Source organism: Colletes gigas, unplaced genomic scaffold (genome assembly GCF_013123115.1).
Source record: "Colletes gigas isolate AHSC1104 unplaced genomic scaffold, ASM1312311v1 Colletes_gigas_Sc00025, whole genome shotgun sequence".
NCBI classification, from domain to species: domain Eukaryota; kingdom Metazoa; phylum Arthropoda; class Insecta; order Hymenoptera; family Colletidae; genus Colletes; species Colletes gigas.
Genome location: NW_025106654.1, coordinates 293,616 through 320,673, shown reverse-complemented (window position 1 = coordinate 320,673; position 27,058 = coordinate 293,616). Strand labels below are relative to the sequence as shown.

The window sequence follows — 27,058 nt, the reverse complement described above, 5'->3', positions numbered from 1 at the left end:
AACAAGTTGTCCGTTATCTATTATTAGGCCTTAACAACGTACTTCCTTTAATTCTGCTTAAACGCTAAACGCTGTTCGACCAGCACCGCTAAATTTACACTACGATCGAGAAGTTTTATGAAATTCGCAAGGCTTCGACCGCGATTATCTGCGTCGATAGACGCGGTCGAACGATCCTCTCTGCCTCTCTCGATGATATGGATGCTTAAAAATGGAAAACGACACCGACGATATGAAACTGTGCGATAAGATGGCCGCTCGTCGAGACACCGCACGCACGATACAAGGAACATCGATATTGACTAATTATTAATATCATCGTTCGGCGATATTTTCGCAGACAGAGTCCACCCTTCCCAAGGAACCCCGAAATCGGCCTAAAATCGTCTCTAAGACGTCTCCTTTTCGATGATTTCGTACGACGCGCATTAAACTACGGATTCGCATGGACCGCCATCTTGACAGTGGTCAGGGCTCACCACTTGCTTCGCTTTTCGCTTTTCTAAGGTAAATTTTACGTGTAATGTTGAGGTAGCGATGCCTCGACGAGGTGACGTTCGTGATAAAGCCTTCTGAGATCGTCGTCGTTTCGTCTGCGCTCCAAGAGTTTCGCGATCGACGATTCGATGATGGAGAAACGTAACCGATTTGCCTTTTCTTTCTATAATAATTGGAAATCGGTCACGAGATGATATGTGAATAGAGATTGATACGTTAGGAATGACTTCGAACTTTCGTCAACGTTTCTCAAGGCGTGAGCCTTCGCCATTTTCGCAGGTCGTTTTTAATTAGCGCGAATCAATATACTTCCCGTTCTGTTATTTTAATGATATTAATCTCCCTGATCTCACCGTCTTTTTAAATATGATTTTGTTAACTTTTTTCGTTTAGTGTCATCTTGAACTCTTCGTAGATATTTACATATATATCTGCTACTAGAATATTTAAAAACTAAATTATACGGTACTAAAATCTGCCCTGAGCACTGATTTTTCAGACTTGCAAGACAGTGATTTGTAAACCATTGTAATACTTTTCCGCCCCGTTTAACCAAAAGTTAACGTCAGCGTCGAGTCCAGAACAGAATGCGCCCAGAAAGTTTCCAGGCAATGTTTCAGCTTTCATTGTACACCATTGAATGCGCTACCATTAATTTCCCGTCAACCGCGCGAAATAACTCAAAGGGTTGAATATCATTCGAAACCATAAACATGAGAAACACTTGGCGCGCGTTAATGAAATTTGCACGCACGTACCCACTTTAGGCCACTGGATGAAACTCCGCGCGATCCGGAACAAAAGCTGACGACTTTATCCACGACGTTAAGCTACATTGTTTAATTTCACCCGCTTTTTCCTCGAGGCGAATTCAATTGGCTCCCAGGAGCAATTAAGTTTTCATTTCGTAAACGCACGAGAGGAAATTATAATCGAATCGCTAATTCAGGATCGTTGAATTTCGTGAAAATCACAGTATTCTCTCGCTTATTGACCGAATTCCTTCCCTCGATTACTGTTCGACGTCGCCAGGGCCACGACGAGGCAATGTTTTGTTTTTAGAACACTTTGGACTACTTTCTTTGAGTTATTCTCACGAAAGGAAAAAATGAAATAGAATTCATTCGTTGTAACTGAACGGTTCGCTATCGGTTAGCGAGAGAATTTTCTTGGCAATTCTCGTGAAAGTTCTCCGATTCGAAGAAGAACGGGAACGTATCCGCGACGATGATTAATTGCCAGCGACGAGGACAACAGAGACGAATGGGAAAAAACTCCCGAGGATGCATCCGCGAGCTGTTTACGTATGCAAAGGACGCTGGTGTCCGGGTAACGTCGCACAAAAGCCAGTTTTCGCGAGCTCCTACGCGGTTCAGCGGTTCCCAGGCATTCTGACTCGTTGCCTTTTCCTTGGTCTCTGAAAAGTCGTCGCTGTCAACCTCCTTTCCGCGACAAAGGGAACGGAACGCCCTGGCCGGGCGAAAATTGAACGAACGCGGCTCTAAAGACGGAATTGCTTAGGTCCGCGCGCGGTAAACAACGCGGAAAGAACGACCGACGTTTGGTTAAAAAAGGGGGATCGCGGTTGGTAATTTATGAATGGAGAAAATCGTCTGTTGTGGAACGGAAGACCGAGTAGGTCGTTTTTCAATGCACCCGTGACCCTCGCGCTTTGAGTGCCATTCTGGAATTCGACCCACATTTCTGCTCGTTTGTCCCCCGAACGACAATCGACAAGAAAAACTCGGTTTCTCGGCCGTTGCTCGCGTTCGATACGCTATTACCGGGCCACGAAACGCGCGAATTCGATTTCGAATCGAGAGAACCACGATGCACGCGATACAATCTTTTGAAGTAACTTTTGAAACGATAGGTTTTGGCTGTGTTCGTCGATTTTTGGAAGCATTCTACCCTTTGGCTGCTAATTTCAGAACTGCTGTTGGGGGAGACTACAAGCGCGACTATTTCGACGCTTTGTTAGTCGGAAATTTCGATGCAGTGTCGCGAAATGTGCATCAATGTTCCCACGAACGATACGCGGCAGTGGTTATTTTTTAATTCGTAATGATATTTTAATATTTTTTACGACGGTAAACAAAAGCTATTTAAACATCGATCGAAGATGCATCGTTGAATCGCCAAATTCCACGATACTTTCTAATGGGATAATTTCCGTTAATTGCTTCTTGAATTTTCAGCGGTTTCTCCTCCCCGGGAGAGACTCGATTATTGGTCTTTCGAATACATTGTTGGTGGGCTTGGAGTAATTCACGAGCAATAATCGTTGGATAGGCAGTCTATTTGCATACGGCGATCGTAACAATGATTAACGCGGGTATTCACAGCGTCGAGGCAATAATGCATCGTGAAAACGTCAATGGAAGAACTGCCCCTTCATTGTAAAGCGAGCGACCTCCAAGAATTTGCATTTTGTTCGATGGAGGACTGCGAAAACAGCGAACGCTCTGGGACCTGCAGTCGATATGCATACGAGTAACCGATACATCTGTGGTTGTCGCTAATTTAAATATTGTCTGGCCGAAGAAAGAACAGACTCAAGCCACTCTTCGAAAATTCTTCCTCCATTTTACCGTTTTGTGACTAGCGATCGAGCTTATTTAAATCTGACTTTAATTCAATCGGTATTTAACACTAGAACTACCGACAATTATAGCGTTATTCATTCTCTTATAGAAAATTGCGGTAAATTTCCAAAAATTCAGTCGAGTAAATTTTTTACAAGTTTTATTTGAACTTACAAATGAGCCATTTTGACTGGTTTGGTAGTTCTAGTGTTAAATAAAATGGATATTATGGATACGATATATCCTGTAAATTTGATTTCATTTTGAGTTATTCCGTTCACAGATTTAACGAGATACGAAGAAATTTGAAGTTGTAATTTGTGAAACGGAAATTATACAAATATTTGTCCCGTTCGAATAACTTCTTCCACCGATCGAGTCGATATTTTCTTCGGTCCGACGGTATAGTTTTAGCGCGATAGAGGTAGAAGTAGAGAGGTAGACGAAGATGTAGAAAGGTACACGAATACGCAGAGTACATGAGAATATTGAAGATGGAAAGATTGGAAAGGAGACATGGATTAGCGAAAATAGAAAGTTACGAGGACAGATATTGATAAGGTAATGATATGAACAGGAGTGATATGTAGATGATGTTAAAATGGTTACGTTTCAAGTTTAGAAGAATTATTAACCTACAAATAATTTTACCATTTATATAGTCGACTCGTTAAATAGACTTCTGCCCTTTGTCCATATACAGAATTAATTTTTAAATAGTGCGCCCGTAGAGGAAACATGAATTAACGATCAACGCAAAAGACAGGAGTGAAAAATGAAATTGTCGAAAGATAAACAGGGGAGTAATAACAGAGAAAGCAAGAAGAAGGCATTTTGTGAGAAGAGAAGTTGAATAAAATAAAGGAGATAATGACGAGCACAAGAACAAAGAAAACGACACAGACCGGATACAAGAAATGGAATGGACGATGGTTGAAAGAAGTCTGATAAAACACGTGGAGCGCAGACAATCGATAACATTAGCGCGTGTCTCTGCGATAATACGGCGAGATATACGCTTGTAATTCGCTTTTTCTCACGTGCACGACGATATGTCGAGCAGTATGCGTGTAATGACAGTTGCATCGCGGCTAATTGTGTTAGCAGCCAGTAGATAGATCCACGGTGGTTCGACTTAATGACGGGACCAATATCGATACCATTAATACCAGATTATTAAGTACCATATCCGTAGAAACGTCGACGCACGAAAATATCGGTGCTATCAATTTTTGACATCGATCGAATAAAATAAAATACTTGTTTCTCTCGAAGCGTCGTCGACGCGTATCGAACATTTAGAATATTATCGATCAGTGTTAATTTCAAAGAGCGTCGGCGCTCGACACCAAGTACCTCAGATTTCGATACCTTTCGAACACGTATCATAATATCGATGCTCGGATATTAATTTTAAATGCACGTAGTATCGAAAGTTCCTCCACTTCGAAAAGCATCGACATCGAAGCTTGAAACCAGATGCTCGGATGTAAATATTTTTTGTTAATTTCGATCGAGCGCTTTGCTATCGAATTCCTCGAAATATCGTACAGGTATCGCGCGGTCCCGGTTCCGATAGGTATTAATTCCGGAAGTACGCAGCACCGAATATGATACCAAGATACCAAGGTTTCGATGCATCGAGTTGAGTAGTTTGATACGAAATCCCACGAAATGTCGATAGGTATCAGTCCCGTCGCTATCTGGCGTCCGTTTCCAACGGATCGCTGCGGTCTATCCTGGCGAACGTTCGTACGCGTCGATCGATTATAATGAACGCACCGATTAAAACGCGGCTTAACCGCTTGTTGAATTCATACTCTACGCCGATTAGTCGTTTTATGCAGCTAACAAGAGAGCCGGCGTGTAGCCCTCTCACCGACCGACGCTCGTTAACGTTTCCACGGTGCGTCGCGTTCGTCGAAGTTTAACGACGCTGAACGTCGCTCGAATTTCAGTCGTATGCAATATTTCTGTAAATCGCGAGAACATCGCCCGGGCGATACACAGCCCCAATAATGGCCGAGTCCCGCCCCTCCGGAATGGCCGCGTTTCCACTCTCGGTTTACACGATTCCCGTGTACCGACGAGGCTAATGACTCGTTGACAATTTTACGCCCACGCTGATAATGAAGGTTCGCTTTGGTGATTCACGACCTCCGTACAATGGTCGCTTAATTAGTTTTTCGTGTACGGTCCAAGAATTTTTCAACGATATTTTCAAAGTGCCGCGGATCGATCGATCTTCGCGAAATATCGCGTACGACTGGAACTCGGTGTTTCTTCTCTCCCTCGTTTACGTCCATTTATAATTCGCTGTTCAATCTTACTCTTATAAAGCTTAATGCTATCCGGCATGGGATAGTTTTAGAATTCGATGAATGTTAGCGTTACAAGCTAGAAAGAAATTCGTTTAGAAAAGAGTCGCTGAAAAAGTGGGGGCTGTTAGCAGCTCGGTGTAAGGTGTAAAAGCGTTCTCCGAAACTCGTGTCGAAACCTCTGTCGAAATTATGTCGCGTTTCGCCGTCCAACCCCGCGTGAAAATGAAGGCGTTCTTCGATGGGGATCGTGAGACGTTGATTTCTTCATTTTCGAAGATTCAAGTAAGCAATTTTGCAATCGGAACGTCGAACAAATTATTACACGTCGAACCTGACTTTCGATCATTTTTGTAAAGAGTTATATACATTAGCAAACGTTCGCGTCGTGAATCACGGCTCGCAAAAAGCGTCGCAATAAATAGTTCTTGGACGTCAAAAATGCTTCCAGAGCTCGTAGAAAAGTTGTCGTCGAAAAGCGTACGGACATAATCGTACGAGTGGCTCTCGTATAGATCTCGATAGAAAATACACCCGTGTACGATCGAAAATTTATAAACGCCGGGGTCGATACTCGAATAGCTCCTATAAACTCCGAACGGATTTATAAATCTAATCGTAGAAAAGCTTCGATTCGGGATCAACGATCGTTACAAAACATTTCCGTGGTAAAAAACGCACGCGTAGAAAAATCTAACCCCTTCACCGATCAAAACTTTAGTGGACCATTCTTTGTCTAAAAAAGGAAATTATTAAACAGTTCTCGTTTTCAAATTTCTATACGCAAGTTCAGTCAGATATTTTATTTCGTTAATAGTCGAATTGGCTCTCGAATATCCGGACTAATTTTAATTTCTTTTCCTCCTCGTCCACGCTATTGTCTTTTAGCGTTATTTTTTTACGATAAAATCGATACGATGAAAGATTCTTCGGAAACTGTCCACTCGATTCTCGCCTCTGGCGATGTAATGGGTCTCCGGGGGAGGTTGATACTTCCGGTTACGCGATGTAGGTCGCAGCGTGCAATAATTTTCCTCGTCGCAGATTGCATGGAAACGCGTGGCTCCGGTGTAGGCCGGTGATAAATGCACCAAGTTAAATGCACTCCTTAGATAGGTGGCGAATATTAAAGAGGATTATAGGATCTCCGCGACAGGCGAGTTGGTCCCGCGAACCGTTTGGCCACCATTTTCACGGTGCATCTCGCGAAAATGAAATTAAAACGTAAGCGCGCGTTAATGCCGCGAGATTTCGTTAAACTATAATTATTGCAACGGGAGGGAAGAATTATTGTTCGAACACGGTGAAACGTTACGCGAGATTTCACCGGGGACTGTTCGCGATAACAAATCTCCGCGCTAAATTTCGAGCAACCGGCGGAATATTTATCGACGATGTAGCAACAGATGCGCGAAAAGCTCGGCAAATTATGTCAGAATTTTGCACGCGCGAAATTTAAGGCGCGAGAAAAATCTCGGAAGTTATGACGAGAATAAATCGAGAGGAATAATAAAATAAATAAATGCTTCTAATTTTCGTAGAACCGCTGGTTTGTAATATAGTAGGTTCAATGTATGAAATTATAGACACGTCTGCACACATTTTAAGTAATTGTAATTAGCAGACTGCGTATCTTTATGCAAATTCATATATTTATCGATAGAATTAATGAAATGGGAGCTTCGTTGAGAATTGCTTCCGCCCCTAAATATAATAATTCGTATCTTTAAGTATTTCGAAATATTTTGTCATATAGAGTGCATTCTGTAGTTTTTCGAGAATTAAAATTTCCCACAAATGCATAAACATCCGCAGTCTAGATATTAGTTAACATGTAAATTAAATAAAGAAGATTGCACGAAAAATACGAACCGAATTACCATTTTGGCACAGACGGGGTAATGAAAATGGGACTTTTGGATTTGGTGTAAGCTTTCGGGACGAACGGGGATTCCCTTTTATTTCTTCCGGCGTTTATGACGTCTCTGGAATTGTTTTTCTTAACGTTAGTCAATTATACGGTGCGTCAAGAAGAATCTTCGCGGATGAGACCGTAATGGTAAAACGTCGTTCAAGAATTGCAATCAAACCGTTTCCGCGAAACGAGCAAGCTTGCGAACTTTTAATTACCAAGTTTTCCGCAACGTTCCTTCGCCCACGTTTGTTTAAGTTTTTCATCCGTCTCTCCCCTCCCCGTTCGTCGCAGGCTCCGCATTTGTTATTCCCTTAATTGAAAAATGCCCGCCAGAAGCCGCTGAATTTTCGTTCTTTTCCCAAAGTCACGAAGCCGTGCTCTAGTTATTCATTGTTCTTTCGGCGGTTTCTGCCTCCGAGACCGGTTTACCACTTAAATTACTAAATAATTCTTTTCCTCCGTGCCCCGAACTTTGACTCGCGAGTCGATGACCGAAACTAAGCGGTACGAGGCTGGAATGTTGACTGCAAAGGCGGTCTGAAAACCGAAAATTTTCTCTAAAACATTTCACGCTACTTCGTACTTTGACGCCAGAGTTTACAGGTGGAAAAGTGCAATTTATATTCATTATAATAGCAATATCTTAGAAGTTAGTCGAATAAATCGGATGACGAACAAGCTTCGTTCAATTTTATTAACAAAACCTTTGCAATTCCGACTAACATCGAACGTCTCCCGAAAGTTCTAATTACTAAATTCGAATTCCAAGGCATTTCTCGCGGTTCTCCGGTGAGTTTCACGGTCGGAGCAACGTCTCAGGATCCACGGATGAAGTTCCATCTGGAACCTAGCCGTCATTTTCGCGCAGGCGACGCGTAACGATCGCGATAAACGCCCACGTACTCCATTCCCCAAAAAAGCAACTGGACACAACCTTGGCGGTCGAGGCTTGTTCCAACGAACGACCCCAACCTTTCTCACTCTCTTCCCGCGATTGACCCTCGATTCGTCGGTCGAGACGTCAGAGAATCGTCGTTCTCTGCGCCCGCCGACCGAAAACACTTTGACAACGGTTATTCCCAATTTATCACACGGAAGCTTCTTACCCTACGTGTTATACTCTGTCCCCTCGAAAAACACGGCTAAACGATTTCGTTACATTATTAATTGACACAAATCTACCGCGTAGGCTATAGTACCGTTACAATACGTGTTAGAGATATACCTTTGTGTATGCGTGAACGAGAGCGTGTGCGATGTGTGGCGGCGCGCGCGTGGTCGTTCGACGAGGAATATCAGCGTCGAAAACGAACAAACGATATTGTTGCTCGATGATACTCGAATTTCTAGGCGAGCATTCGAGACTGACGTTCTGATCAGATGGCAAAGAGTGGCGAACCCTCGAGTCGCGGTCGGAGCAACGTTTCTATCGCCGCCGGTCGTACACTCGTGGTTTTGGTGCTCTCTTACGGTTCATTGGCCCTTTTACAGGGCTCTGCTTCACGGATATCTCGTGATATTTACGAGTTACAAATACAAACTTCACCGGGCTGATGAAACTCATTGAAATGGAGGAAAATGTCTTTTAACGAACGTCTGGATATCAACAGTAACGGAGATAGTGATTTTTATTTTGTAAATCGTTTTAGTCTTGCTTATTTTTCAAACAATATCAGACGATAACATTTAGGACAATGTCTTTTAATCTACGAGTCGCGATGCGTCATCGATAAAGGTCTAGATTTTAAAAATAGAAAATTATTAAAAATGTAAGACTACGTACAGATATCTTTCAATATCCAAAACATCACAGTTCGAACAACAAACTTTCATATTGTCATTTGACATATTACTTAGATATTTTGAGTTTTGAATTTTTCAGACGAATAATATTTCTATAAAATCAATCTTATCTTATTAATGTCTAGAGACAGTCTTCAGTTTTAAGAGTCTTGAGTTCTTAGGATCCTTAGCAAAATTAACGAATATCAAGTTTCTTGGAAGACCCAACGTGCCTGTGAAGGATTAGTATTGATTTTTCGTTTCTCTATAAACTAAATATAAATAAATTTTTTCGAGCAATGTATATTCTATCTATACTAATCTCTTTACATTTTCATTCAAAATTTTACACCAAGTTCTATGCCATGCAACGGTCGCCTGATCTTATTCCAAACTACTAACTCTAGGATCTTCTCGCCTCTAGGGACTTATTGTTCGTTGTAATGTATAAAATTGTTTCTAACACAAATTTAAAAAAATAGCGAATATCTCTACTTCAGCATCTTTCGCGACGATCTACGATATCAGCGAAAGGGGACATTAGAAATAGTTTGGCACTAATGCAGCGCGTTGCAGCTACGAGTATTAAAAATCTTTATTAAGAAGCATGCCATCCTTTGTATTAAAAATTCAATTTATTCCTTGCAGAATGGTCTCGTTAAGGATGTGTAATTAATTTACACTAGAAATCAATAAATATCATACATTGTCGATAAATAGAATTGTATATTATCGAGAAATATTGTAATTATTCAAATCCACGTATCGTAATTTCTAAATTACATCGAACCCCAAATAACTCGAGGCACACGTATATATGTTTCTATCTAAAGAAACGAGATTCAGGAGCTTGTTAAACTTCGTAACGTTACTATACATTCAGTTTTCTTCGCTTAATTTCCCGACGACGTAAGTAATGGAAGGAAGAAAGATCAGTAGAGGAAGGAATCGCGATTCGTATTGGGTCAGACGTTCCCAGTCAGCCTCGATAAGATCTTTCGCTGAGAATAAATTACTCGTCACTGTCCACGTTTTTCTTCAGGATTGATCTTCCTTTCTCCTCACAATATATGTAATCGTCTAAACATAGATTTGCAAACTAAACAAAACTGAATATCTTCGATGTTTCTTTCAATGAGATTCATCAGTCCGTAAAGCTCGTACTTATAATTTATAAAAAACAAAATACTGTTTGAGTCTTTCGCGTGTAAAAATGTAGTCACTTTTAAAGATCAGAAAATTCCCGTTGAATCTATCTTTCAAAAATTATTTCTCTAATTTCGTAAGTGGCCTTTGCACGTTTTCGACGCTGGGCGATCCGAGTGTGCTTCCAAAGAAGACACTGTCGCGCCTTTAACTCTGCACCGACGCAGTCTTCTCGTCGATCCCCAGAGATCTCTTCGAGAGATCGTTCCTAGGAATCCGCGTACGCCACGCGACACCACGGATCTAGAGTTTGAAGAGTTTTCGGTGATGCGTCTTGGAGCGTTTGGACACTCGTATATCCGATCCAGAAGCCCTCTTCCCTTCAATTTTAGCTGCTCGACTCTAAGTAGGTACCGGTTTAATTGCTAATGATCTAAGCATGCATCGACTCCGTGATTTAATTGTTACGTTTCTGTGCTCGACGTATACGAGGGTCCAAAACGTCCACGAAAGACGGCTAAAAAACGTGTTAGACACAACGACACCGTGACAATATACATACACAATATCCATGACCGTTACAATTGTACAATATACACACACAGTTAACGTCTCTGGCCGCTAGTGACGCGGCCCTCGCTTCCCTCGATTCGTTTTCTTGTCTACTTGCATTTTAATTCGTTTCGTATAAAAGTGAGAAATGGTACACAATTGGTCTGGGTGTGTTTGTTCGTTCGGACCCGTTTCGAGGCGTCACGGAGGGGACGTTTGTTCGGGGGACGGTTCTCCACCGGCCGGAAATCGAACGCCCTTTTGCGCTTCCGGCTGGAAATAACTCGTCGAGTGATTTATGCGTGGCCACGGGACGAGACAGAACCGACTCCCGCTGGCTTTTCGAGCGTTTTCGAGGACATCGAGGAGATCCACTCGACGCTGTCTGGACAACTTTACTGGCTGGACTTTCCACCTTCAATTAGAATTGCCCCCGACAGACTCGATCGAATTAATTTCACTCTCGCTCGCGACTCACCTTTGGCCAGTTTGGATCAGAGTCGAGCAAATTTTATTTAGAATCGCTAACAGAAAGCGACCAGTGAAATTTAACTCCTCGTGACGGTTAAATTTATGCAAATTTAAAATTCACGACACTTATCGCAACAATGAGAATAGAAAATTTTACTTTTTGTAATTTTTCGAACCATCGATAAGAGAATCCTCCAGGAGAGAGTCTGAGAACAAATGGATCTCGAGAGGAAGTTCTGTTCCTTTGTTTCAACATGGAGGATTCGCATAGAAGGCAGCATTTAAGCGAGAAACGCTTCAGACATTCAGGCTTATGCACGATACGTTACGAAATAGAACGTTATATAAGGTCTGAGATACTTCTGTGAATCGCTCGATCGCGTACGTGTACGTCTTGCTCGTTAATTAAATCAGCATCGATTAAGGAGCTCTGTGTTCCCCTTGAAAGGGACTGCATTGGAATATGGCGAACGTTTCGTGGCTGCTGATGGATAATGGAACTGTAACTGCTTAGGCGAGACGCACCCACGGGATACACACGTCGATTCTATTCTGGCTGATGGTTCGTGGCATCAATGGTCGAAATTAGTTCACAGTGATTCGAATCACGGAACAATTACAATGATTCACGCGTAGAGCGAATTTTTACTTTCTTATATTTTTCCCTGTTTCTTCCCTAGGGGAACAGGAACTTTGCGAGAGAAACTAAACAGAGAAATTGTTACGAGTACAAAGGGACGGAGGTAATTAAAGAAAACGAAAGTTCGATGTGGCGGGTAAAAGCACGAGTATGAAAAGCTGCTGAAAATACAAAGATCCTGGAGGAACCAGGATTTCATGAAAAACGGAGGAGTATTTCGTAGACAGTTTCTAAATTATTATTATACATTTTTACGCGAAGAGTAACTTTAGAGAGGCTGATCTCGAACTTCGCTTGGCAATTATCTCGCAAAGACGAACAATTAAAATAAGAGGAACGGGACAGATTAAACTAAAATGAAAAGACAGAAGAGGAGTTACGCAGTGTCGGTGAATAAAAGATGGCGGGTCTGTGAGGCACAGTAGGCTGGGTGATCACGAAATTCGAAGGGGGGAGTTGTAATAACGAGAAGAAAGGTTGGAAAATGAGACTTGGAATTTAAAAGCATGACGAGGCAGAGTAGAAACGGATAATTATGAACCAGTAGAATGACGGTTAGGACAAAGTATTGGTACGGATAAGATTGGCAATCCGAGTCTTGTAATCTTTTGTTTTCGAAAAACAGTAAATTATTTTTACCGCCACTATTGAAAAGAGCGCATCGGAGAGTTTCTTTCCCCCGCGAATGTCTTTACTACGATTGGTACGTGTCGGTGCATAAAATCTGAGCTCACGTCCGAATGCAATCTCGTTAAATTACACGGGCGAACGAGAAACGTTATGATTCAGGTGAAATCTCAAGCCGTTCATGACGTTTCTTGGAAGCTAGTGAATTCTCGTAAAAAAGGGCTTCAGGAATATCGTCGAGTCCAGGGATCGTTTCATCCGTTGCGAATAATCGTATTTTTTATTTTCAAGCGAATTCGTAATAACCAGATCCTTCCCTCTCTCATTTTTCCACGAATGGAGTCGAACAAGGATCGTTTTATGTTTTTAGAAAACTCAAAATGGGTCACCCACAATTTGCTTTGATATAATCTGATAATCTTAAAGACTGGTTCCAACAGTGCGTTAGTATTCTGAAAACTTCTCTCCCTTTTGATTCGATTTTCAAAACTTGCGAAGAATTCAATTTCCCTGGCGAAAAAACGTTAACTTCGGAATAAATTTGCGTCGTCCAAGTGACTTAGAACTTTTCTATAGTATTCCATGTACTTCGAGGAAACGCGACGTAAATTTAAAGCGTGGAAAGGGATTTTCAGGAGCGCGGAAACTCAAACGGAGTATCAGCTGAATGAAAGTTACTTCACTGAATTTCTTTCGATTCGAGTTTGGTGAAATGTCAAGCGCGGATTCGGACGAAACAGATCGCTGTTTCTTAATGAAAGTAACGAGAGAGTACGTTTAATACCGCGAAGTTTCGAGGGAAGTCCAAAGGTTGCGGAAACGCAAAGATTGATGAGGGGGAGAAAAGGAAACAACGAAGGTTCGACGGTATAATTCATCGTCGGCGAACGACATGCTCGACACACTTTTTTACGGTTATGGATGGCTTGTTTCTGAAAACTTGTTACTCGTAAAACAGACAGGCCCGTGGCTAGATTGAAAATTCATTGTCACCAGATTGATGTTCTTACCTTCGTGCCAAGTTCCGCGTTCCGATAGGCGCAATAACAGTCGAATAACTCGGAAAGTTACACGTAAAGTAATACCCAAAGTTCCACCCCTAATTTTGCAAGATGACGTACGATAATATCTTTGATTACAGCACAAGGTTTACCTAAAGGAATTTCCGGTCCAATTGGAGTAAAGATTCTCAAATTTAGAACGATTAAGGTTTACGGTGGAGGCGGATTAATTAGGTTAATGCACGAAACGCGTTACTTACTGGTTAGGAAATGCGTGCAAGTAATTATGGGATCTGAAAATAAATGAAAGTGCTGGTAGAGCAAACTCGAGTTTCACTTTAAAATATTGTATAAAGCGTTTTGTTACGAGAGTAATCTTATCGAACACTTTGTCTGCGCCTACGATTGTCTCGTCGTAATGAGCCATTCAAATTTTAATGAATGACTTTAATACGAGTTACGGCATCCCCTCATCGAAAGAGGATCGTCGTTAAGATGTGGAATACATTTCACTGTGCTCTATCGAGTATTACGAACGCCGATTCATTTCGAGTATTGTGTCTCCAGAGTTCGATAATTGTGTCTAGTACAGATGAGGGTTGAAAGGGATGGTTTTCGAGCCTGTAATTAACTGAAAATGCTTTTCAAGTGTACACTACGTTTCCTCGTGTCTGGGTTGGCAGTTAGAAAGAAAAATCCTGGTTAACAGAGCCCTGCATTCCTTCCAGAACTATTCTCTTTTGATCCCAGCTTTACATGTTATGAAATATAATCTCGACGGAAGAGTACACTATATTTCCTCGTGTCTGGCTTGACAGTTAGAAAGAAAAATTCTGGTTAATAGAGCCCAGGACTCTTCTCTTTTGATCCCAATCCTACATCTTACGATGTATAATCTCGACGAAAGACCCGATTATTCGCAGAGCGAGAGTGAATTTCGTTCAACGTTCTGACACTTTGTCATACATTTGTTACGATTACGATATCTTCGCGACAGATTTTCCAACTTTCGACGAACAAATTAAAATTTCTGTGAACCACAAAAGGGCGTCAGAACTTCCGATGCCAACGTGGACAAAGTCACCCAGTCCAGAGCTACTTACGCTCGTTCATCCCCTCCTAACCCGAGTATCCCACCGAAAACGAGCACTACGACGATTATCCCGACGTTTTTGTTTTGTTCTCTTTTTTTTTTTGTTTCTGCTGCTATCGACATCGCCGATGGCGCGGGACTCGAACGACGGTGACGGGCGGCACGTTTCGCCAATTACGAGAAGAATCGATCAGTCGCCGCGATACGCGCCACGGGCCCGGCCAATTAAGTGAAACGCGTCGTCCCTGGCCAGACCCGTGCCACCGGATCCGCGGATCGTGTTGTCGTTGGGGCTCTCTCAGACTATCGACCCTACCGTGAGACTTTGGTCCTGGACAGGAGACGGGAAAAACTTTATTCGAATCATAGGTAACCGATAACACCCACGCGCAGGTCCCCGCTTTACGAATTTAAATCACTGGGACATAACGACACGTAATTCTGTTCGATTTGCACCTTTCCTTATAAATCCAATTTAATTACGTTGTATTATTCTCATTTTCAACGTTTATCGCGTAATTTACTTTCCGACTAAACGATAAATCTGGGTTAATAAAATTAAGCATTCCGCTCTCACAGAAGAGGAATCAAAATGAATGAATTCTCAAAGCCAATTATTCGATATTTTAAACCAGATAAAAGCTTTGGTCGTCTCTGATCGAGGAATCTTCGAACACGACGACCATTTTTAGGAAATGAACGATAGTCGGAGCAAGCCCTTAGCCCGAAACCCGTTTCTCAGACTGCGAGCAGGTACATCACGGGCTTCCCTACCACTAACATCGAAGTTACGCACGATAATTGATTGCCTAGCCTAATCAGAGCATTACAACGCCCGCGAAGTCTTTAGATACGGAAGCATATACTTTGGACGTGTGTACGATGGCGCGCTCGTGTACGTCTGTAGTCGTTCTTGTGCGCGAATACTGCGGAGAGTCATAAAGAATGTCCCTAGGCGACGTTCGTGAACCAATAGACACTTCTTTCCCCCTAAATTGCGTTCCCATGTAAATAGCGCCATTGATCACAAGTAGACCGCAGAGTTTATGCATTTTAATACGGTAGAACTTCGATTATCATAGAAAAAGTCACACAGTAATTATGGCAACCGATTCGACGAGAAAGAGTCGATTACAGTATCCTTCCCTTTTCAATTTCACTTTTTGCCAAGCGACGGACCAGACATTCGTGCAATAATCGAGGCACTATTGCATGGAAACGCACGTTTCTGTACTATTCTTGTTAATATCCAATTTTGCAATAACATTTTCCGTAACGTTCCGACCGCCGAATCCGACATTCCCCTCGACTCTCCGGAACGCTCTTGTGTCAGTGTGTGTTGTGCGTGTGTCTGCGCCTGTGGTTCGTTCGTTTGATTATGGAACTATTGCGGTATCGCGTTACGCCGACCGGTTATCGGTGCACGGAACGCGATCGATCGTTTCGAGATCTAGAAACGGTATGCACGACCGACAACCAGCACGAGGAATATCTTGTCGCGTCGTCGCGCGTACGCATCCCAGAGGATGTTCACAGACAAAAATGAAACGCAGAATGAGGAATTATTTTACGATCCCTTTCAAAGTGGCAGCGAAAATTATTGTTCGAAATATCGCGTTACTGATAAAGGAGCTCCAGGATGGTGCACGCGACTCGCGTCGTCCATGCATCGTCTACTCTCTATTACACTAATCAGCTAATATAGTTGTACACCGGTTACCAATACTACAATGCACGGCAACAATCGTTAGTCCCATCGTTCTCCGTTGTTCGCGTAACTTCGTCGATATCTACTTGCAGCTGTTACGGGGAAAACGAGTTGTGAAACGAAATGTGAAAGCGAAGGGAGGGGAGAAAAGGAAAATATTTAAACGATTCGCGCCTCGGATCGTCGATTGCGCGCGGCGTCCCGCGGGGATCCGCTCGTTGTGCGTCGTTGAATTAATCGCGACGGGAAAGCGTTAGACCAGAATTGTCGTGCGCTTTTTTCCACTCTTTCGTCGTTTACCTCGCTGCGTAGGAGATTACAAACGGAAAGAGCCGCGTAACGCGGGGAACGCATTGTCCGCGTAATAACCGCGTCACGTGGTTCCACGCGCGGTATCGACTTTCGCGTTTTCGCGCTCGACGGAACGGAATATATTACGCCGTAATGTGCAGGCGTAACACGCGACCAGGAGGCCCACCCTGAAAACCGCTCCGCACTTGACGCGTTACGAACCGTGTAATTATATCGCGGCTGATTTTCAGTCGCGCGTCGTTCTGTCGCCGAGTAGTCGTGCTTAATTACGCCCGAGAAGCAAATCGGAAAAATGCGTACGATACTTGTTCGAGGGGCCATGGTCGTGAATTTACGGCACTGCGTCCCTTCTTGCAAAAGGGGGGACGAAACTTTATGAAATGGTCGATTTCGGTAATAAAATTTTCGTTTATGATGACACAAATTGCAATTTTAATTATTAGTATTTATAATTTTTTGTAGAAGATTGACTTAAACTTACTAGTCCTCTATAATATAAAACGAATTCTCGATGTGTATACTGTTTAATTGTACTGTTTCTGATTGTTCGATTCAGGTGAAGAATGAGAGTGATTCTGTTGCAAGTATCCGTACTCTTGATGGATGCAAGAAGCGAGGCAGTACTGTATGTTACGTATGTTCGAGTCGTAGAGCAGCAGTACGAACACGATTGTTATTTAAATTGACAAAATTGTATCGTATGCAGTAAATGGACCAACAAATAAATTTTCTTTTATATTCGAGGTAGCATCGATGGAATTAAAATAATACTAGTTCTGAGTGAGCGAGGTCTGGACAGGAATATACTGCATAAGTGCTACTGCATATTCATAGTCGAGATTTTTCTTTAATCCAATAGAAACGTAAAATAAACAAGAACGTCAGTTTTCTCGACGCACGCTTAAGAGGTTAAAATAGTAAAATATGGAATCGGGATTACCTTACTCGAATGGTTAAGCCTATGTAAATTTTAGTATTCCTTGTTCGTAGTTTTAACCTTCTATTGCGTAACGCGAACTAAAAATAATCTCGGTCGTATTCAGCGAGGAAAGTTTGTGGAATTTGCATGTGATATTTTCTTTGGGAATATCCAGCAGTAGGTTTAGCTACCCATTGCTTAGTTTCGGTATTAATTCGTGCAAATATCCAGGGAATAATTTCTGTTGTAAAAATTAACAAAATTATAACATTGCTTAAATGTGAATCAGCTTCAATGCTACCCCGAAGTTCAAAGAAAATTCTTTCTTAGCTAATTAGAATTGAAAAGCAAAGAAGTATATCACGACAACGGACCCCTACCGAAAACTCTCCCATACACGTCACGATTTAAATTGAGCCCCTCGACACTCGCGATTACAAAATTTTGCAGAACGATCGATACGTACGAAATTCAGCGCGTAAATTAGAATGTCATCGGACTGTAGAACCAGTTTCTGTCGGCCGCAAGTCACCTAAATTCGTGAGATTGCAATTATGCCAATGGTTGTTCCCACCGATTTCGAGCGATCGATGAACGGTCGAGCGCGAAACGGAATCGTGTACCACGATCCGAGAATCCATCATTCCTCGGATAAATGTCATCGTGTTCCCGGCTGTAACGTGTTCTTAACGCTGTCCAGGAGAATAACCAACGATCGTCGAACCTGTGCTTCGACTCTTGTGTCTTCGGTTCCTCCGAGTGCCGCGAGCGATATAATTCGACGCGCACGATGAACGAGATCCTCAGCTGTGCCTGCGCGATTTGTTTCTCTTCAACTTTACCTCGTGTTCGTTTCTCTCTATCTTCCTCAAGCCGTTGACCGTATCAAGTGTTGCGCGATTTGTGCGTTTCGCGTAGAGCGCGAGGATTCGAGTGATTCGGTAATTCGGAAGATGTCTGCTTAAAATTTACCCCCTATGTTCGAAGGTGTGCGATCGAGCGAAAGATGAACGTGTTTCTCTCTCTTAACTCTACGTTTACGCTAAAGTTAGGCTACTTGTTCGGACGTCTTCGACGGCCAGAACCGCGACGCGACTCGTATTCGCCGCCAAATTTCATTTGGGAAGCGAATTCTCCTTAACTACATAGTTTAATCCGACCAACGATTAATTGTACGTTCGTTAAACGACTCGAGCGTATCGTACTCGACGCTCTTGTCCTTAATCGACAGGAAAGCCACAGAGAAAACGTAAATCGACGCGTTACACTGAACGTCTCTCACGCCACGCGTTTCAGAAACGTTAATTGACCAAATAATACTATCCTCGGCGAATTAGTTTCTCAGACCGCGCAGGCACGCAGCGTCTAATAATACTACCCTTAAAGCGTATCGATTATTAAAGCACCGTCTAATTAATCCTAGGGTCTAGTGACCAGATAAGCCTCGTTTACTAGCTGCGCTACGGTTCGTCGCGTAGAATTTATCCTACCGGTTCTCGAAATCGATCGTCGTCGATCCCGATCACCGATCGATGCTCGATCGTCCATTCTCACAACCCACCCGCTTACGTGTATATTGCTTGGCCGAGCGTCGGTGACGCTGCACTTGTTGAATTGACTAGTACCATCGGTATACGTGTTTCGATCTCTTCGCGTCCAACGATGGACGGACGACGTAATTCCGCGTGAATTAATCGCAAAGCTTCACTTCCGCCTCCTATCGTACGTTTAGTATTGACTGGTTGCGCGTGCCACGCGCTGGCACGGATATTCACGCCTCGGGCGCGATATATCCTTAAATTCGTAGGTTTCCTCGATTTACAAGTTCATTCGCGTTCAGCGTACTCGATACTCGCTGGCGTAAACGAATCACATGGTCGACGGTAAATAAAGTCTACCGTGGTATCAAACGGTATTGTTAAATCGTTGACAAAGCGTTAGGCGAAGGGTGCATCAATCCGCGAAGCGAGTTCCTGGACGATCTTCCAGTTTCGAGATTTTAATCTTCAATTAGTCTTTTAATTTGCGTCTTTGAACTCGCTCGTCCCGTCGCCTAGCACTCAAGTGTGTCAATATCGAGGACTTTAGGATCGTTACCGTATAGAAAAATCGACGTTCGTGGACGTGTGCATGTAAAGGTTACGTATGTCTGGGTTGGTCGAAACAGAAATTATGACTCGTAGAAAACCTGGTGGAACTCGTAGAAAAGGGAGATACTAAGAGCTGGGCAATGATTCTTTAAATTGAACGTTCCTAACCCCCGTTCGAGCCACTGATGCGTACAAGTGTCTGCCGATGTAAAATTTCGTGACTCTGGAGAGGCGTTCATTTAAAGAATCGTTACTATATACCGTGACTGATTGCAGATGATGATCGATCCCGACGAAATATCCTCAATATTTAAGAACATTCTATACAGTTACCTGCACGAATGCCCCACGAAGCTAATACAACTCGGACGCGACAGTGATCGCGTCCCGGAAGTATTAGCCCCGTCGGTGAGCATACAGATCTAGAATTTCACCCAACCCCCGAATCTCGAGTACGCCTTACAAAGGTTTTCGTGTCCTCACTTTATCATGATACTCACTGCTGTGGGTCCCTGGGGAATAGCAGTCTCCTTAGAGGCCTCCTCGACCTCCTTGAGCTTCTCCTCGGCCTTGCGTTCCTTTAACGCTTTCAGTAGCTTCCACTTCGATCCAGGCGGACCAGGACTCACCTGGCCCTCCTTCAGTGTAGTGTCGGAGCTACCGCAGGACGAGGAATCGATTTTTATTTTCGGTAGGCTCAAGGTCGCCGTGGTGGCTGTCTCGGCGCTGCCGGCTCCGTCGCGCTCGAGGCCTTCAAGGACAGTGCTCTCTGAATCCCAAGCACCCGGGATGCTGACGGACACCTCGCTAGGTGGTACACTTACGCTACCTTCGCGAGAAAGGGACTCCGATCCCGGATGAATTTTCTCGCCGTGACGGAGGTTCGAGCCACTCGAACTGCGCCTCGACTGTTCCTCTTCGAGATCCTTGGGCAGCTCCTCCTCTTCCTCCTCGTCCATCGACTGCACGGGGCTGTCGGGGCCCGAGGTCTCGCCCGACGAGCCCTCCTCCACCGACGAGGGCGGCTTCTCCTTCTTGGCTTCCTCCTCGTTCACCCAGGTGTGGTAATCCGTCACCCTCGCGAACACCGCCTCGATGCTCTCCGCGGACTTCCGCTTCGGTATAGGCTTCTCGTACTTGTCTCTCTCCTCGACTCGACGATCCTTGGTCACCGTTCCGTTCACCTTTAGCATCCTCGCTTCCTCCCGCTCCTCCTTCGGCGGCTCCTTGGTCTTCGTGGTAGCCTTCATCTTCAGCTCCTTCAGCACGAACGACATCTTCTCCTTGACCGTGTCGTCCGGCTGATAGTGCTCGGCCTCCTCCGACCCTTCAGCCGGCACCTCCATCTCCACCTCCGTCTGTGACTGCATCTCCAGCCCCTCGAGCTTCCTCAGCTCGTACCGGTACCACTCGTCCTCGGAATCAATCGAATCCTCGGTGCTCTGTCGCCTGGACGATACCCTGGACGTGCTACGATAGGAATGCGTGCTCCGGTTGTCCTCGTCCAACTCGCTGGGTCGCGACCCCGTCCACGGAATCTCGAGGGATTGCTGGTGACGTGGCATGAATCGGCTGCCCGACGTTTGACCCCTCGTGCTCGACGCGGACGGGCTACCTTCCGACGGCGGCGCTTCCTCCGATATGCTGGTCACCAATTCCGGCAATCTGGTGCTGCTCGACTTTTCGCTCTTCTCGCTCTTCTCGGACATGTCCTCCGGGTATTCGAAGCTCGTCTCCAGGGTCTGCACGGTCCCGTCCTCGGATTTCTTGTCGTTGTTGGAATCCTCGCTGGGCGGCTGTTCGTCGGACACCGTCGAGGACTGTCTCTGTCGATACTTGCCCAGAGCCCTGGACACCGCGAACTCCATGCTAGTGCCAGCCATCAGCGTCACGGGAGGCAGCTTCGGGGCTTTCTCGTTGGGCGCCTCGTCGGAACTACCCGTCGATCGTTTGATGTCGCCGACGGTTTGGAATATGGACGAACCTCCAGATCCAGAACCAGTGCTCTTTCCCGACGTTTCCTCCTCGAATCCACAAATCTGATCGCCTATATCGTGATCCACCAGCATGTCCTTCCTCTGATCCTTCTCTTTGCCCCAACCGTCCTGAAGGACTTGCTGCTGCAGTTGCTCCTGGTGCTGTTGGATCTGTTGCTGAAGGGCCTGCTGCTGTTGCTGCAGGTTCTGTTGCTGTTGCATGTACTCGAGCTGCTGCTGCGGCATCTGTTGCATCTCGTGAGGCTCTAAGGGAATCGGGATAGACACCACCCTGCGTTTCGTGCTGGCTGTCTTCACTTTGGCGAACAGAGGCTGGTCCTGGTTCGCGTCAGACATCACGCTGTCCTCGTCCTCCGAGAGGCCGCTCTGTCTGCCGCTGCTCCACTCTGTCTCGGATTGCTCGGGATCGGAGAGTGACTGGGACTGATGGCTACGTCTCTTGGCTTTCTGGAGGATCCCCGACACGGTAGAGACGAGGGTGTGTTTCTTCTTCTTCCTGGGTGTTTGGCTTCTACCTCGACCTCTGGCCGCCGTAGCCTCCGCGGCAGCCCTCTGTTGCTGATCCTGAGGCTGATCGAGGTCCTCCCGTCTCACCCCTCCGGGCAACGAGTGACTCCTGTGCCTTTTGCTGAGGTGCAAGTCGGGCAGCCAGTTGCTCATAGAGCTCATCGCGTTCTTCAACGACGAGCCTCTTCTGATCTTCTTCTGCACCTTGGTGTTCTCCGCCTCGTGGTCCTTCAGGTTCGAAGCGATGCTGATGTATCCCGATTGGGACACTATCACACTAGAAGCATCGTAGTATTCGCCTTGTTGGTGCTGGGATTGTTCTATGGGCACCCCTCCGCTTTCATGGTTTTGCATGTACTGGTGCTCCTGTTGCCACTGTCGTTGGTAGCCATCGGTGAGTTGCGCGCTCTCGGTGCTGCTCAGCCTCTGACTGTATGGTTGGTACTGTTGCTGGTAGGTCTGCGGGTAGCTCTGGTTCACGTAAGTGTGGTGGTACTGGTGACTCTGGTAGGAAGGCGGCTGAGGGTACCTTCTGTCCGTGTAGGGACTTTGAGCATAGCTGCCGTCCGAAGTCAACGATCTGATACTGGAGGACGTCGAGTCGTGAGGAATCTGATCCTCCATCGAGTTCAGCCACGAGCTCTCCTTCGTTTCTGTTCGCGGCAAGTTCGCGTTCGTTGGGTAATAAGATAAAGCATCGGTGATGTTCCCTGTGGGGAACATCGAGAACGCGGCAGCCCTGACGGGTTTCTTGATGTGAGTCACTCCGCCAGATTCCGTGTATTGTACAAGATTGAAGTCGTCCTCGTAGATATTGTATTGATCCATGGAGTTTGAATAATAAACCGTGGTCGTGGCTTTCGGACCGTAGGTCCCAGAGCCGCTGGTGTACACGCTGGTAATGGCGTGCTGTCGATTACTACCAGCCACGGAGTAAATGGCCGGTTGGTCCGCCCTGTAGACGTAATCCAATGTGCAACCAGGCGCCACCGTGTCGTAGGTGTGCTGCAACGTCTGCTGACGACTTCGTTTCTTGGGGCTCTGGCAGGTCGTCGCGATGGGCGCTGGCGGGGGCACAAAGTTGTAGTCTTCCTTGGTGGTAGGCGACTTCATGGACGTGTATGACGACAGATGGTTCATGGTCGCGGCGAACGAGTGGCTGGTGACCGCGGCGTTGACGCTGGCGAACGCGTCTCTGCCCTCTGGAGTGTCGTACAACGGTTCCTGCGTGATCACCGCGACGGTGGTTTCCGGCAGGGGCGGTATTGGGCTGTTGGATCTGATGGACGTTGTGCTCGGGATCAGGCTGGTCCTGGCATGGTCCACCGAGTAGGACGTGAGCATCTTGGCCAGCGAGCTCTTCGGGGAACTGGGCGACTTATCCAGGCTGCTCCATCCGCTCATGGACGATAGGCCGGAATCGGACTTGGCCGCGACTATGTTCGCCACGCAGCTAGGTTTGGCAGCGTGCTTAGGCGAGACTCGTGGCGACTTGGGGGAGTGGGGGGTACGCGGGCTCAGGCGACCCTGTTCCAGGGACACGAGCTTCTCCGCGTTCCTGAGGAACGTGGGGCTCTGGGAGGTCTTGGCGTCCGCCTCTCTCTGCTCGGTGCCTGGCATCAGGAAGGTCTCCGCGGAGTCCTGGGGGGCTGGCGGGGGCGGCGAACTGGGCGACGGGCTCGGCGGTGTTCTACTCTCTTGGAATTCTAGGTTCAGTCGGGCCGCGCTGCCGAAATAGCCGTCTTGCCTGGTTCGTAGACCCTGGGCGCTGTGGACGCTGTGCACGCTGTGGACGCTGCCCGCCGACAGCGTGGGCGATGGAACCTTGTCGGCGGTGGTGCTGTAGATGGTGGGCGAGGCGCATGTAACGGCTACGAAACTCTCCACCATCAGATCCGTCAGTTCCTTGTTCTCCGCGTAGCCTTTGGCGAAGCTTCCGACGTCAATGGGCAGCTGGATCACCGGCTCCGGACTCTTCTCTCTGACGGTGGCGCTGTAAGCCAGCCTGGGCGGAGTGTAGGTGCTCGAGATGCAGTCTAGGTTCGTCCTGGATGTGGACGTAAGTCTGGGCGAGATCGACCTGGTGGTGAAGTCGCCGTCGGTGGCCAGGCCGCTGTCGGTGCTGACTCTGGAGATCGACCTGCCCGTGGAACCTGGACTCTTGGAGAACGTCCAGCTGTCCACGTCGGTCTCCGCGTAAATCTTTCTGAGCTGCTCGTCTATGCTGCTCGCCTCCTCGGCCAGCTTTGCCTCGGCCTCGGAGCTGTACTGTCTCTTCGGTGAGTCCATCAGCCTGGACTGTAGCTCTATCAGGTTCTGCGAGTCCTTCTGCAGCTTGCTGGTCAGCCTGTCCAGCTCGTGTAGCTTCTCCAGGGCGACCTGGTCGATGGAGCTGAGCCTGGACAGTTGGGCAAGGTCCTGCTCGCTGACGCAGGGTGTGTTCCCCCGATAGCTCTTGTAATCGGCCGCGCTGAACACCTCGCCTTCGTCCTCGTCCGCCTCATCCTCCTTCTTCGTCACCGACTCCTGCAGCTCCTCCTTCGTAGGCTTGCTGGTCAGCTCCTCGACCACCGTCTCCTTCGTCGCGGTCTTCTCGAAGATCTCCGCGTCCTTCTTTCCGTTCAGGTCCTCGTCCTCGGCCTCCTCCCAGATCATCCCCAACTGCGACGTGGGCCTGGACGTGTCGCCGCAGATCAAGTCTTCTCTGTAAGCGTTGTTCAAGCTCCTGTAGAAGGCCTCGTCGGGGATGTTGCACTCCTCCTCGAGGGTCTCCAGAGCTTCCAGGTTCCGGACGTTCCTGTGGATGTCGGTGACCGCGGCTGCAGCCGCTGTATTCTCTTGCGCCAGACCATGCATCCTCGCCAGTTCCTGCTGTGCCAGCTTCTCCCTGAGCGCGTTCGTCTCCTCGATGCTCATCGAGGTGCCTATGGTCTTCGCAATCGCGTCCAGCTCGCCCACGGTGCTCTGCTGGTTGGCCAACGTCTCCTCCACGGTGTTGGTGGTCTCGTGGCTGCCGCCGCTCGCGTAGAACTCGATCAGCTGGCTGATCACCGTCTGTTGTTCGTAGAGGAGACCCTCCAGCTTCTCCAGCCGCTCCCACATTTTAATGTACTCTTGACTGAGGAGATCCAATGCCCTCCACGCGTACTTAAGCTCGGTCTCGAGTATGTTCAGCCTGGTTCCGAGTCTTTCCATGTAATCCCCGATTATGTAGTCGATGTTGCCGTCCGCGGTGGCCCCGTACGCTGGCACTGCCGGCGAATGCGCCCTCGGGCTGGCCGGGGCTGGCCCGCTCAGCTTCGTCGAGTCCATTTTCATGAAGTTTGCGTAACGATAACGCAATCTATGACTCACCCGCGTCGCCTATGCTTCCACGTTCCGACCCGATTTAGGCTCGCTGCGATACCCGGGGGGATTCATCGCGCGCCAAGCGAGTTGCAATCTTCCTTGTGGCCCGAGAACGAACACGAACGGCGTTTCTTTATGTATCTCGCGGAGATCTTCGACGTTTGGGAAGTCGAACGGTGATGAGAAGCACCGTCCCCAATGACGATCTCCATCGTCGATTGTCCTCGATTATTCTTCACTCTTTTCGCGCGTTTATCAAACCACACACTGTACGATGTATCGTCACTGTGTCTCTGTGTTATTTTTGTTTCGTTTCTTCTATACACTACGGCCCCATGCACAAAGTTTGAACGTTGTCGGGCGCGATCTTGACGAATCGTTCGAGATCGCGCACTCTGCGAATGGCACTTCGTAACCAGTCTCGTGTATTCATGCCGCCGGTGCTATCTGAAAAACAGGAGCAAACGGATTGCGTGGCTTAGTACGAGACAGGGCTCGCACCGAGTCATCGCTGACACAGTTTCCATGATGACTTATGCTATCGATAGGTGTGCTCCTTATCGGAGAACAAGAACTTCAATCAGAAAGATATCCACGAGACGCTTACGTCCTCGAGAACAAAATCATTTCTTATTTCTCTAGCCTGGGTGGCTAGCGAGACATAAAACAGATTTAGGTACGAAAATTCTGTTACTCGAGCAAATGAAATATATTGGAAAAGGGAAAGGTACGAAATAAATGAATAGTTTGGATCTTCGATTACGTTAGTGTGTTTAAAAATGGACGATTACGAGTGTACGCCACTCGATCCTCGAAGGAACATGCGAGGAAGTTTTCAAGTACCTTGAAATCAAAGTTGGACCGACACAGTTGCAACAGAGCAGAAGGCTCTTGCAAAGCTAAGACATTTAATATTTAATAATGATTCGTAGTATTTTAGAATTTTTTTCTGGAAATCTACCCGCCAATAACTGACGCTCTATTCGTCTTTAGAAGGCAGTTATTCCGATACTTGATCCGTGCAAACTCGATTCGACCACTGTTCGAGTTCGCGGTTTAAGCGGAAAAGTAAAGTTGCACTTTATGACAATCGTAAAATTACACGGCGCGTCGCATGAACGAGAATAAGCGCCTGCCTTGGTCTTCGAGCGACATTGCGGTTTCATGAAACATCGCGGAGGCTATAAAGCGTCGGTTCTTGGGCGGAAAATGCGTTTACGAGCTGTTTCGCGGGTAATTTCTCTTGAATACTTTTCCGGGGGAATAATAATTGGAATTCTTATAGTCGTCGTCGAGCAATCCTTGCGATTTTTTTTAATTATATCTATTTTAAAAATGCCATCGAAGCCTATATTCTGTGAAAAGTTAACATCGAACTTGAGTAATTTTTACGAGTAATTCGCTAAGATTTTGATCAGTTAATGGAAAGTACCTTCCGCCTTCGTCAGTTTCATTTTATCAAACATCGATCGAACGAAAACATGATTGGGAAAATTTGATCGCTTCGAGCATTCATTTTGCGTTCCTCGGAACAACTGAAAGTAATACA

The 27,058-nt window shown here is 46.1% G+C and overlaps 2 protein-coding genes across 7 annotated transcripts in view; both read right to left on the bottom strand.

Annotated features, from left to right (window-relative positions):
• LOC122401500 overlaps positions 1-25,490 on the bottom strand; it is a 101,672-nt gene extending 76,182 nt beyond the window's left edge. For all 6 annotated transcript variants that reach the window (XM_043403667.1, XM_043403671.1, XM_043403668.1 and 3 more), the window contains exon 1: positions 20,158-25,490. In XM_043403667.1, coding sequence (XP_043259602.1) covers positions 20,158-25,479 — 5,322 coding nt within the window. In that variant the 5' untranslated portion in view covers positions 25,480-25,490. The remainder of the gene's footprint in view (positions 1-20,157) is intronic.
• Positions 25,491-25,841: 351 nt separating this feature from the next.
• LOC122401501 (paternally-expressed gene 3 protein-like) overlaps positions 25,842-27,058 on the bottom strand; it is a 268,898-nt gene continuing 267,681 nt past the window's right edge. The window contains exon 16 of the mRNA XM_043403675.1: positions 25,842-25,956. Coding sequence (XP_043259610.1) covers positions 25,939-25,956 — 18 coding nt within the window. The 3' untranslated portion in view covers positions 25,842-25,938. The remainder of the gene's footprint in view (positions 25,957-27,058) is intronic.